This window comes from Jaculus jaculus, chromosome 8 (genome assembly GCF_020740685.1).
Source record: "Jaculus jaculus isolate mJacJac1 chromosome 8, mJacJac1.mat.Y.cur, whole genome shotgun sequence".
Lineage (NCBI taxonomy): Eukaryota > Metazoa > Chordata > Mammalia > Rodentia > Dipodidae > Jaculus > Jaculus jaculus.
Genome location: NC_059109.1, coordinates 113,688,887 through 113,702,881, shown reverse-complemented (window position 1 = coordinate 113,702,881; position 13,995 = coordinate 113,688,887). Strand labels below are relative to the sequence as shown.

Below are 13,995 nucleotides of genomic sequence, written 5' to 3'. Positions count from 1 at the left end.
GGCTACTGTGTGAAGAGGGCCACCACGCCCAGCTTTTCTTTTACCTTTTGGCTTTTCAAGGTTGGTTCTTGCTCTAGCCCAGGCTGACATGCCATTCACTACATAGTCTCAGGTGACCTCCAACTAATGATGATCCCCCTACCTCTGCTTCCTGCCAAGTGCTGGGATTAAAGGCATGTGTTACCATGCCCAGATTTTTTTTTTCTTTTGGTTTTTCAAAGTAGGGTGGTGGTGCACGCCTTTAATCCCAGTACTGGGGAGGCAAAGGTGGGAGGATTGCCGAGAGTTCGAGGCCACCCTGACACTATATAGTGAATTCCAGGCCAGCCTGAGCTAGAGTGAGACCCTACCTTGAAAATTTAAAAAAAAAAAAAAAAAGACTGATGGGCTGGAGAGATGGCTTAGTGGTTAAGACACTTGCCTGCAAAGCCTAAGGACCAATGTTCAATTCCGCAATACCCATGGGTGGCACATGCATTTGGAGTTCATTTCCAGTGGTTAGAGGCCCTGGCATGCCCATTCTCTCACACTATCTATCAATTTCTCTCAAATAAATAATATATGTATTTTTTATTTCATTTTATTTTATTTATTTATTTACTTATTTTTGGTTTTTCGAGGTAGGGTCTCACTCTAGCCCAGGCTGACCTGGAATTCACTCTGTATTCTCAAGGTGGCCTCAAACTCACAGTGATCCTCCTACCTCTGCTTCCCAAGGGCTGGGATTAAAGGAGTGTGCCACCACACCTGGCTTTAAAAAATATATTTTATTTATTTATTTATTAGAGAGAGAGACTGAGAGGAAGAGGCACAGAGAAAGACAGAGTGGGCACTACAGGGCCTCTAGCCACTGCAAACGAACTCCAGAAACATGCACCCCTTCATGCATCTGGCTTATGTGGGTCCTGGGGAATCAAACTGGGGTCCTTAGGCTTCTCAGGCAAACGCCTTAACCGCTAAGCCATTTCCCCAGCCCCAATAAAATATGTTTTTAAATTTTTTGGCGGGCTGGAGCGATGGCTTAGCAATTAAGTGCTTGCCTGGGAAGCCTAAGGACCCTAGTTCGAGGCTTGATTCCCAAGGACCCACGTTAGCCAGATGCACAAGGGGGCGCACACATCTGGAGTTCATTTGCAGTGGCTGGAGGCCCTGGTGTGCCCATTCTCTCTCTCTTTCTCTCTCTCTCTCTCTGCCTCTTTCTCTGTCTCTTGCTCTCAAATAAATAAGTAAAAATAAACAAAAATTTAAAAAAAATTTTAAGTGACTGTTGACCAGGTGTGGTGTCACACACCTTTAATCCCAGCATTTAAGAGGCTGAGTTAGCAGTATCACCGTGAATTCAAGGCTAGAGTGGACTACAGAGTGAGATACTGCCTCAAAAAAAAAAAAGTGACTACTCATTATTAATTGTTTACTTTGTGTAAGGCTCTAAGCTCAGTGTTTCCTATACATCATCTTCTTTAATCCCTTCAACAACCTCTGTTCCCTTATAACCCCTATTCTGTGCAAGAGGACACCAAGGCTCAGAGAAATAAGGCAATTTTTCTAAGGCTAAACAAGCCATTGGTGGTGGAAAGACCATACCTCAAGTCTGATTGTAGGGTTCCTGCGCCAGTGTTCCGATCACTAAATACCTGTATGTTGGGGGGATGGTTTTCAGGTGAATTCACAGAGGAAGAGATTGAGTTTCTGGAAGCCAGGGGTCATCACGTGGAGAAGGTGGATGTCTTATCCTGGGTCCATGGCAGTCGGAGAACCAACAACTTCATCATCGGTGTGAAGGACCCTCGGAGCCCAGATGCAGCTGGTGCCACCATCCTGTAGAGCTGTGGGGTGGGGCGGGGTAACTGCTCCACCCATATTTGCATGTTCCCAGAGTCCCTCTTTCTCCCAGGTTTGGTCTCAGGGGGACCCCAAGGATGCCTCAGATCAGAGGCCAGAGGGGATGCTTAGCAAACCCTATCCCAGAGTAACTGGAAAATTCTCCATCAAGAGGCCTGTGCTGGTGGCTGTGATGTTAGTATCCACAACCAGGCAGGCAGGACCTTGAGGAGTCAGATTGTCTCTCTGTCTGTCTGTCTGTCTCCTCTCCTGTATCAGCCATGCTGTCCCTGAGCTTAGGGATGTGCTTGCAAACCCTTCACAAGGGTCTCACAACCCCAGCATCTCCAGACTGGTCTGACCTGGACCTTGTCTTCCATTTCCCTTCTCTTGTACCCTGCCTCATTTCTTAAATTACTAGGATTTTTTTTTTTTAACTGGGCCATCATGGGGAGGGATAATCCTCTCCTTCTACCAGGTTGAGGCAGGGACCTTGCATTTGGGTTCCCCAGGGTATAGGGTAGGGATGGGGGTGGGCACCAGCTCAGGGGCTCCATTTGCAAAGAAGAATTAAAGAAAGAATATTGCTTAACCATGGCTCTTGTTTGATTTATGTTTGACTGATGTATCTGCTATTTTTTCCTCATGGCTGTGATAAAGTACCTGACAAGATGGCCTGGTAAGGGAAGAAAGAGTTCTCTTGGTTCTCAGTTTTAAAGGGATACAGTCCATTGTGGCAGACAAGATAGCTCATGGTTATTGCAATGGGAGTTGGCTCACATCTGAGCAGATCAGGGAGCAGAGAAAGGACAAGGCCAGCCTATAAACCTCAAGACCTGTCTCCCAGAGACCACTAAGCCATCTCCTCAGCCCTTAAGTCAGTTTTAAAAAAAATATATTTTATTTTTATTTACTTGAGAAAGAAAGAAAGAGAGGGAAAAGAGAGAAAATTGGTGTGCTGGTTTCTACAGCCACCTTGTACATCTGGCTTTACGTGTATACTAGGGAATTGAACCTGGATCCTTTGGCTTTGCAGACAAGCGCCTTAACCGCTAAGCAGTATCTCCAGCCCTTAAGTCAGTTTTTAAAAAGAATTTTAAGAGGGTACTTAATAGGTTGATATTGTATATATGTAAGTACAATGATTGAGATGGGGGGGTAATATGATGGAGAATGGAATTTCAAAGGGGAAAGTGTCAGGGGGGAGGGAGGGAATAACCATGGGATATTTTTTAATAATCATGGAAAATGTTAATAAAAATTAAAAAACTTTAAAAAAAAAAAGAATTTTAAGGGCTGGAGCGATAGCTTAGCAGTTAAGGTGCTTGCCTGCAAAGCTTAAGGACCCAGATTGAATTCTCCAGGTCCATAATAAGCATCTGGCTAACATGGATCCTTGGGGAATCAAACTGGAATCCGTAGGCTTCACAGGCAAATGCCTTAAACACTAAACCATTTCCCCAGACCCAAAATAGAATTTTTAAAAATTAAAAGGGCAAGGTGTGGTGGCTCACACCTTTAATCCCAGCACTTGGGAGGCAGAGGTAGGAGGATTGCTGTGACTTCAAGGCCACTCTGAAACTACAGAGTGACTTCCAGGTCAGCCTGGGCTAGAGTGAAACCCTACCTCAAAAAACAAAATAATAATAATAACTATAATAATAATTTTTAAAAGAATTTAAAAATTTTTATTTATTTGTGTGAGGGGCCATAGTAGTCTCATGCCACTGCAAACCAACACCACACACATGCACCACTTTTTAAAAAATTTATTTATTTATTTATTTGATGGGCTGGAGAGATGGCTTAGCGGTTAAGCGCTTGCCTGTGAAGCCTAAGGACCCCGGTTCGAGGCTCGGTTCCCCAGGTCCCACGTTAGCCAGATGCACAAGGGGGTGCACGCGTCTGGAGTTCGTTTGCAGAGGCTGGAAGCCCTGGCGCGCCCACTCTCTCTCTCTCCCTCTGTCTTTCTCTCTGTGTCTGTCGCTCTCAAATAAATAAAAAATTTAAAAAAATATATTTAAAAAAATTTATTTATTTGAGAGAGAGAAAGAGAATGGGTGCACCAGCACCTCCAGCCACTGCAAATGAACTCCAGATACCTGCACCCCCTTGTGTATCTGGCTTCCATGGGTTCTGGGGAATTGAACAGAGGTCCTTTGGCTTGGCAGGCAAACACCTTAAGTGCTAAATCATCTCTCCAGTCTGATGCACCACTTTTTGCATCTGGCTTTGCGTGGGTGCTGGGGAATTGGACCCAGGCCAGCAGGCTTTGCAAACAAGCTCTTTAATAACTTTTTAAAATTTGATAAGTCAGAGAGATGACTCAGCAGTTAAGACTTATCTGCGAAGCCTAACGACCCAGGTTCAATTCCCCATGTGAAACCAGATACACAGTGGCACATGCATCTAGAGGTCATTTGCAGTGGATAAAGACTCTGTCACACCCATTCTCTCCCTCCTTGCTCTCTCTCTGCTTGCAAATAAATAAATAAAGACGTTTTTAGAAATTTATTTGCAAGTGTGTATGGGTGTGCCATGGTCTCTGGCCACTGCAAATGGATTGGCATAGGCTTGCACCACTTTCCCTCCCATGGAGCAGGCCTCCAGTCCAATTAGAGAGCAGTTGGTTTCCACCATGATAGACATGCCACTATTGTACCTGTTGGCTCATTTGGCCCGGCAGTCCAAATATAAGGCCTTCAGTGTCCACTGTTGAATATCTTCCCTGGTGATTTCTCTCTTTCCTATTGAACTGCATGCAGAATGGCTTCTTCCAGCTTTCTGTCAGCTGGTCTACATGGAGGAGGTTATCAGCTCAGCTCCAGCAGGATTTCTCAGTGGCCTTGCAGCCTAAGTATGTGGAGTCTTCAGCAATAGGGTCTTACCATCTATTCCTGGTAGGAAACCAAGGGCCTCGTCAATGGCCTATAATGTTTTGGGGGCATCAGTGACCTCCCTGGCCAACAACTCACTGGAAGGTATCCCATCCCTGCCACTGAAAATTTTCTAGCAACAATCTATGGCTCCCGAGTGTTCCATTGTCCAAAAAAGTAGGATTCCATATGATTTATTTACATCCTCTTAGATTTTGATTAGCCCTCCCTCCACCTTTTCTTTACTCAATCTCTTCCTCTTACCTCATTTTGGGCCTTTCCACCCTCATTAATCTATTCTTCTACTTACATACATACAATACCATCCTATTAAGTAACCCTCTCCCTTCCTTTCTCTTCCCTTTATATCTCTTTTCTAGCTTACTGGCTTCTGCTGCTGAGTTTTTCCTTCTCACACAGAAGCCCAGTCATCTGTAGCTAGGATCCACATATGAGAGACAATATGTGACATTTGGCTTTCTGGGCCTGGGTTACCTTACTTAGTATAATCCTTTCCAGATCCATCTATTTTCCTGCAAATTTCATAACTTCATTTTTCTTTACCACTGAGTAGAACTCCATTGTATAAATGTGCCATATCTTCATTATCCACTCATCAGTTGAGGGACATCTAGGCTGGTTCCACTTCCCAGATACTGTGAATTGAGCAGTCTTAAACATGATTGAGCAAGTATCTCTAAGGTAATGAGATGAGTCCTTAGGATATATGCCTAGGAGTGCTATAGCTGGGTCATATGGTAGATCTATTTTTAGCTGTCTTAGGAACCTCCACACTGATTCCCACAATGGCTGGACCAGATTGTATTCCCACCAACAGTGTAGAAGTGTTCCTCTTATGGTCATTTGCTTTTCATGATGGTAGCCAATCTGACAGGAGTGAGATGGAATCTCAATGTAGTTTTAATCTGCAAGAAATGCAAACTCTTTTAAAGGGAATGACTGAATGGAAGGAACTTGCTCTTCAAGGTCATGGTTTATTTTGTCCCTTAATTAACAACATGTCATGTCTTGCACATCTGGCATTGATTTGAAAGCATGAAAAATCTGTGGAGTAGTTCATGAAGTGCACACAGTTCCAGGAGCTGCTGCTGAGACATGGCATAAGAAGCAGGGCATTGATGACCCTGATAAAAAGACCAGTGAAGCCATTGGAAGGCAGGCTGATATTTGCAATGGAGACCTGAAGATGCTTTGTATATACCAGGGCTCTGCAAGGGCTACCATGGAGCACTGGGATGGCCTGGGTTGGAAGTTTTCCTTGGCTACTCAGCCCCACTAGAAGAGTTGAATTGGAAAATTCAGAAACTGTCAGTCACTGGTTGTATATATCAAACTTGAACTGCAGATGTTTGATGTTTGCCTAATGGTTGTTGAGTTTACAGTGGTCCAGCCTTTCCTTGTTATGCCTTATAGCAAAGGAAATGTTTACTCTCTGCCATTATATATAGGAGTATGTAACTTGTTTGATTTTATAGGACTCACTATTAAGAGATAGTCTTAAATCTCAAATGAGACTTGGGACTTTGGAACAATCGTAAGTTACTAAAAACTACGGGGACCTTTGAAGTGGGACTGAATACAGTTTGCAGTTTGAGATGGTCATGAGTCTATTGGGGGTCAGGAGCAGAATTTGGTAGTTTGATATCATCCCTGTGGTGGTTTGATTCCGGTGTCCCCCATAAACTTAGGTGTTCTGAATGCTAGGTTCCCAGCTGATGGACATTTGGGAATTAACATCTCCTGGAGGGAGTGTATTGTTGGGGGTGGGCTTATGCATGTTATAGACAGTTTCCCCATGCCAGTGTTTGGCACATTCTCCTGTTGCTATTGTCCACCTTATGTTGGCCATGGGGTGATGTCCACCCTCTGCTCATTCCATCGTTTCCCCCTGCCATCGTGGAGCTTCCCCTCAAACCTGCAAGCCAAAATAAACCTCTTTTTCCCAGAAGATGCTCTCAGTTGGGTGATTTCTACCAGCAATGCGAACCAGACTACCACAACCCCATTGATTCAGATACTATTAAAATTGAGTTTGTAGGGTTGGAGAGATGGCTTAGTGGTTAAGGTGTTTGCCTACAAAGCCAAAGGACCCAGGTTCAATTATCCAGGACTGACATTAGCCAGATGTACAAGGGGGCACATGTGTCTGGAGTTCCTTTGCAGTGGCTGAAGGCCCTGGCACCACCATTCTCTCTCTCTCTCTCTCCCTCCATTTTTCTGTCAAATAAATTAATTAATAAAATCTTTTTAAAAATAAAAAAGATGAGTTTGCAGGGGCTGGAGAGATGACTTAGCAGTTAAGGCGCTTGCCTGAAAAGCCAAAGGATCATGGTTCGATTCCCCAGGACCCACATAAGCCAGATGCATAAGGTAGCACATGCATCTGAAGTTCATATGCAGTGACTGGAGGCCCTGGCATGCCCATTCTCTCTCTCTCTCTCTCTCTCTCTCTCTCTCTCTCTCTCTCTCTCTCTCAAATAAGTAAATAAACAAGCATAAAATAAAATTTTTAAAAATTGAGTTTGCAATTTCTGCCCATATCAGGCAGACACCTGCTATGGGGCTGGGGTGCTGTAACTGGTGGCAGATATGAATTCTAGCACATGTGTCTGGAGTTTGTTTGCAGTGGCTGGAGACCTTGGTGAGCCCATTCTCTCATCTGCCTCTTGCTATCTCTCTCTCAAATAAATAAAATATTTTTGAGAAAAGATTTAAGTTTTAAAATTTTGGAATTAAAATAAACAATTTATTGTAAGCAGAGAGAGAATGAACATGCCAGGATCTCTTACCACTACAAAGAAACTCCAGATGCATGTGTTACTTTGTGTATCTAGCAATAGATGCTACTAGGGAATTGAACCCAGGTCATCAGGCTTTGCAAGCTAGTGCTTTTAATCACTGAGCTATCTTGGCAGCTCTTTTTTTATATAAGTGTAGAGAGACTTTATTGCCTTAAAGGAAGAAAAAGGAGAGAGTATGCATAGCTCTTGCCAATGAAGAGGCAGGAGGGAGTAAAGTCCCAATTTCAAAATATTTTCAAAAGGTTTGTATCAATTAATTTCTTCTTGCTGGAGAAAGATATCTGCCCAGGAGCAGTTTATGGAAGAAAAAGGCAAGGCTTAAATTTAAATAATTTATTTGGAAAAAAAAAGAGAGAGAAAGAGGCAGAGAGAGAAAGAATGGGTGTGCCAGGGCATCTAACCACTGCAAATGAACTCTAAGCACATGTTCCACCTTGTGCATCTGGCTTATGTGGGTCCTGAGGAATCAAACCTGGATCCTTAGGCTTCACAGGTAAGTGCTTTAACCGCTAAGACATCTCTCCAGCCTGGGTAAGGCTTTTAGTTTCTTATAATTCATCATGACAGTGAAGGCATGGCAGAAGCATGGCTCTCATCATCACATCAGCAGGGAGGAAGTAGAGCGTCCTGAATGCTGGTGCTCAACTAGCTTTCTCCTGTTTATAGCCTAGGACTCCCAGCCCTTGGAATGGTGCTGCCCATAGTAAGGTGGACCTTCCCACCTCAATTAATTCAATCTAGAAAATCCCTAACAGACATGCCAAGATATTTGTGTCCATGGTGATTCTAAATCCTGTCAAGTTGACAACCAGAGATTAACCACTGTAAGTCCACCTTTTGTCTTTATAGGTTCATGGCCATCTCATAATGCATAATACATTCAGTCTAACTTCAAAAGTTCCAACACTGTTCAAAAGTCTCATCTGTGATTCGAGGCAGTCTATTAATTGTGAGCAAAGAAAAATCAAAATACAAGTTACACACTTTCTATATAAAATAGCATAGAATACACATTCCCATCTCAAAAAGGAGGAATGGGAGCATTGCAAGGAAAGATTTAACCAAAGCAGGACTAAAACCCAGAAGGACAAATACCAAATCTTGCAGCTCCATGTCTAATATCTGACTCCTGATGAAATCATATGGCCCAAGTAATCTTTGGTAGCTCTCCACCTTCAGATCTGCTATCTGTAGCCTCTCTTGTGGGTGGGACCCACTCTGAGATTGCAGCTTTTATTGGCAGATGTCTCATGGTCCTAGCATCTTTAGCATTCTGGGCTGTCCATTGCACCTTACAGTTCACATTCACAGCTTTGTGTACCCTTACAGGGCAGGGACTTGGACCCTATCTAACACTGCTTAACCTCAGCAGATCTCTGGTACTGTGGTGAAATACTTCATGATTCTCTAGTTTTCTTTTCTTTTCTTTTCAAGATAAGAGTCTCACTTTAGCCAACGCTGACCTAAAACTCTAGCTCCAGGCTGGTCTTGAACTCATAGGAATCCCCCATGTGCTGGGATTGAATGCTTGCACCACTACTCCCTTCTTACAGCACTACGTACAGCTGTAGTACTTTTTTTTTCTTTTTGTCCATTACCCTCTATATTTTGCATTTTTTGTGTGTGTGCTTCCAAAATCAGTATCATGTGGGCAACACTACCAAGTTCTGCTGCCAGATAGGGACAAGTTTGGCCTTGGACCACAATTTTAAGTCTGATTATGCTGACCTTGGAGGACAGCAACCTTCTTCAGCATTCTTCCTTTAAGCCTTTTCCTTTCAAAAGAATTCATATTCTTGGGTTGGAGGGATGTCTTAGCAATTAAGGCGCTTGCCTGCAAAGCCAAAGGACCCAGGTTCAATTCCCCAGGACCCACATAAGCCAGATGCCCAAGATGGCACGTGAGTCTGGAGTTCATTTGCAGTGGCTAGAGGCCCTGGTGTGCTTATTCTGCCTCTTTCTCTGTGTCTCAAATATACAAATAAGTACATTTTATTAAAAATTCATATTCTTGGGCTGGAGAGATGGCTTAGCAGTTAAAGCGCTTGCCTGTGAAGCCTAAGGACCCCGGTTGGAGGCTCGGTTCCCCAGGTCCCACGTTAGCCAGATGCACAAGGGGGCGCACGCGTCTGGAGTTCGTTTGCAGAGGCTGGAAGCCCTGGCGCGCCCATTCTCTCTCTCTCCATCTGTCTTTCTCTTTGTGTCTGTCGCTCTCAAATAAATAAATTAAAAAAATTCATATTCTTGGGGCTTCAGGGATGGCTTAGTGATTAGGGCATTTGCCTGGAAAGCCAAATGACCCAGGTTTGATTCCTCAGGACCCACATTAAACAGATGCACAAGGGGTCACACGCATCTGGAATTTGGCTGCAGTGGCTGGAGGCCCTGGCGCTCCCATTCTCTCTCTCTCTTTCTCTCTGTCAAATAAATAGATTAAAATATTTTTTAAACTTCATTAAAAAATTCATATTCTTCTTAGCTTGAGCCTTCAATGGATTCAGTCTTACCCTCAGGACATCTTTCCTATTGCCCCAGTACAAAGAAGTTGGCTTATTTTTAATGGTGGTCATCTCTTCAATAATAATAGTTAACATAGCAGCAGTTTCGGGACCTGGGATTTTAAACTCACCTATATTTCTTTCAGTTCCAAACTTTATATTTTTAGTATGTTTCTACTCACTTTCATTGTAGATCTGATTCAGTGCAACAAAGAAAAGCATACCACAGATTCAGTGTTTTCCTGCTTTGAAATTTCTTCCACCAAATATATTAGTCCATTGCTTTAAAATTCAACCTGGACCAGAATGTGGACAGCTTCTCTACCTCAATATCACATGGTTTGCATTTAGCCCAGTTCTTGATAGAGTCCTTGTTCCCCTCTGAAACCTTATGATCAAGCCTACATTGTCCACATTTCTCTCGGCCTTGAATCCATAACTTGAATCATTTCCTGTTTTCCCAGAGATCCCACGGAGCATGTGCAGTTCTGAGTGGGCAGCAAATAGCCCACGAACCTCTGCTTATAGCACTGCAAGGCTTCTCTAGCCCAAAGTTCAAAATCCTTCCACATTTCTCCCATAAACCCTTCCAAAAGACTAAGAAAACCACATGGTCAAGTTTATCACATCAATGGCCCCATTTCTTTCTTTTTTTAAAATATGTTTTCATTTATTTTTATTTATTTACTTGAGAGTGACAGACAAAGAGACACAGAGGCAGATAGACAGAGAATAGGCATGCCAGGGCCTCCAGCCACTGCAAATGAACTCCAGATGCATGTGCCACCTTGTGCACCTGGCCTACATGGGTCCTGGGGAATCGAGCCTCCAACAGGGGTCTTTAGGCTCCACAGGCAAGTGCTTAACTGCTAAGCCATCTCTCCAGCCCAATGGCCCCATTTCTTGATAGCAATTTTCTTTTCTTCTTCTTCTTTTTTTTTTTTTTTTGAGGTAGGGTCTTGCTCTAGCCCAAGCTGACCTGGAATTCACTATGTAGTCTCAGGATGGCCTTGAACTCATGGTGCTCCTCCTGCCTTGGCCTCCCAAGAGCTGGAATTAAAGGTGTGTACCACCATACCCAGCCTCTTGGTAGCAATTTTCTTTATCAGTGACTTTTTCATTACTGGGACAGAATACCTGACCAGAAGCAGCTCATAGAAAGAAAAGGGCTTACAGCTCTAGGTGGTATGGTTCATTGTGTCAGGGAAAGTATGGCAGAAGCAGGAAGCCAGCTTATATCATATCAGCAGAGAGGAAGCAGAGAGAGTGATGAATGCTGGCAGTCAGTTAGCTTTCTCCTTTTTATACAGTCAGTAACCCAGGCCATGGAATGGCACCCCCCACAGTTAGGGTGGGTCTTCATACCTCAGTTGATCTAATCTAGAAAATCCCTAACAGACAGGCTGAAAGATTTGTTTTTATGGTCATTCTAAATCCCTGTCAAGTTGACAATTGAAATTAACCATCACAGATGTCTTTAAATACTAAAAATATTTCCCTTGTTGTGAGGGTGTGGTCACTTCTTGATATCGACCCAAATTTTTTCCAATCATGTAGCTATCACTCTATTTCTTCCATTTTCAATTCTTTCTTCCCCAAAAGTGAGCTATTGTTTGCCCACATTAAACATTTATACAAAGGAAAAGTAACCCTCTACTTGTCTGAGATGTTAGGAGGCACTACTACATAACAAGGCATGCTACTGCCACCTACTGATAAATTAACACAATAATTTTTTTTTTTTTTTTGCTTATTTTATTTATTTGAGAGTGACAGAGAGAGAACGAGGCAGATAGAGCATCGGTGCACCAGGGCCTCCAGCCACTGCAAACAAACTCCAGATGCATGCACCACCTTGTGCATCTGGCTTACATGGGTCCTGGGGAATCGAGCCTCAAACTGGGGTCCTCAGGCTTCACAGGCAAGCACTTAACTGCTGAACCATCTCTCCAGCCCAACACACTAAATTTAGACAACATATGTCTACCCTGTGAATGGTGCTCAATTAAAAGTGGTATCTTCCTATAGGGCACCCAAATAAATGTGGTAACCTTGTCATTAGCCTCTGTTTGATAAGCTTTATAGACAGCATGTGGACACTTTTCAGATGGATTTATTTTTACTTTCTCCCCCCCAACCAGGTTTTTATTTATTTATTTATTTGAAAGAGAAAAAGGGAGGGAGAGAGAGAGAAAGAGAGAATGGGCATGCTAGGGCCTCCAGCCACTACAACAAATGAACTCCAGGCACATGTGCATCTGGCTTCATGTGGGTACTGGGGAATCAAAGCAGGGTCCTCAGGCTTTGCAGGCAAGCACCTTAACCACTGAGCCATCTCTCTGGCCCTGCTGTTGTTTTCTTAAAGACATCATTCAAATATTCCCTAACAATCTTATCACTGCAAGGTTTAAGCCTACTTGTACATACATATGACAGGAGAAGTTCAATAAATGCTAATCAAACTACTAATGCCAGTGAAGAATAGATTTGCTTTTTCTTTACCCTGGGCAGATTTCAGAATAATCCTAGATGTTCTTGGACCACTTTTCTTGCTCAGAACATTCTGTGCAACAGCTTCTTAATCTGCTGCTCGTTGAATCTATAATATGTGCTAAGCGTGCTTCTGACCATTTATACATGTTGATAAGTTTAATCCTCTTGGCAGCTGTATTAGGTAGAAACCCTTGCTATTTGCATTGTCCAGGTGAAGCGACTGAAGCATAAAAATATTAATTAGCTTCCCTGAGGAGTTTACAGTCTATCAGGGATGCAAAACAAAAGCCATGTAAAGATCTAATAACAAATAAAGTAGAAAATATTTTGTGCCCTAGAAAACAAATCTTTCGGTCCCAATTTCCTTATTTGTAAAACAGAGGTTGGATTGGCCCAATAATATGTGGCTAATAAATGGCAACTTGGCGTCTTGGCTTGCAGCCCAACCTTATACCAGTCAATTCATGCCTGTATTTTGTCCCTGTGCTGCCTTCCTGTATTTATGTGGCCTATAAACCTGTTGTTTTCATCTATATAAGTTCCCAAGTGGGTCCCTGTCTCTCCTAATCCCTTCCAGTCCTTGCAAAACCCACGAACTTCAGCTCTAAACATGAATAGCAAGGTAAAAGGGTTTGGGGCAAGCAAGCGAGCTAGTTTAGCTGAATCAGCAAGCTCTTGGCTCGAGTGAGAGACCCTTCCTCTCTCACTGCTCTCTCTCTCTCTCTCTCTCTCACACTTCCTCAGAGCAAGATACCTGGTGGCAACCTCTGCCCTCCATGGCACACACATGTGCCCACATGCATACATGCACACATACCACATATGCATACACGTGAAAAAATATGGGATGGTCATAGCTCTGGAATCTCTCTCTCTCTCTCTCTCTCTGTGAGAATATAAGTGTTCATGTGCTACAGTGCACATGTGGAAGTCAGAGAACAGCTTTGGGTGTTGGTCTTTGCCTTCCATCTTGTTGTGAGGCGGAGTCTCTTGTTCATTGCGGCAGACAACAGGCTAACTGGCCACAAGCTTGCAGGGTTCTCCTGTCACCTCTTATCTCACAGTAGGCACACTGAGATGACAGTCATCTATTACAGCAGCAGGCTTTTTAAAAAAAGATTTATTAGCATTTTCCATGATTATAAAAAAATATCCCATGGTAATTCCCTCCCCCGCCCCAACATTTTCCCCTTTGAAATTCCATTAGCAGCAGGCTTTTTTATATGGAATTCTGGGGAGCTATACCCAGATCAATATGAGCCATGGCCTCAATTCATTTCAACATCTTTTTCTTCTTCTTCCTGCTATTTGTTTATTCATTTAAGTATTTTAATTTCGTTTTTATTTTTATTTATTTGAAAGGGACAGACAGAGAGAAAGAGGCAGATAGAAAGAGAGAATGGACGTGCCAGGGCCTCCAGCCACTGCAAACGAACTCCAGATGTGTGTGCCCCCTTGTGCATCTGGCTAACGTGGGCCCTGGGG

At 43.2% G+C, this 13,995-nt stretch overlaps 1 protein-coding gene across 3 annotated transcripts in view; it reads left to right on the top strand.

Moving 5' to 3' along the window:
* The window catches only part of Ggt7 (gamma-glutamyltransferase 7), a 28,483-nt gene extending 26,165 nt beyond the window's left edge, over window positions 1–2,318 (top strand). For all 3 annotated transcript variants that reach the window (XM_045156704.1, XM_004668109.3, XM_045156703.1), the window contains exon 15: window positions 1,661–2,318. In XM_045156704.1, coding sequence (XP_045012639.1) covers window positions 1,661–1,780 — 120 coding nt within the window. In that variant the 3' untranslated portion in view covers window positions 1,781–2,318. The remainder of the gene's footprint in view (window positions 1–1,660) is intronic.
* Window positions 2,319–13,995: the final 11,677 nt, after the last annotated feature.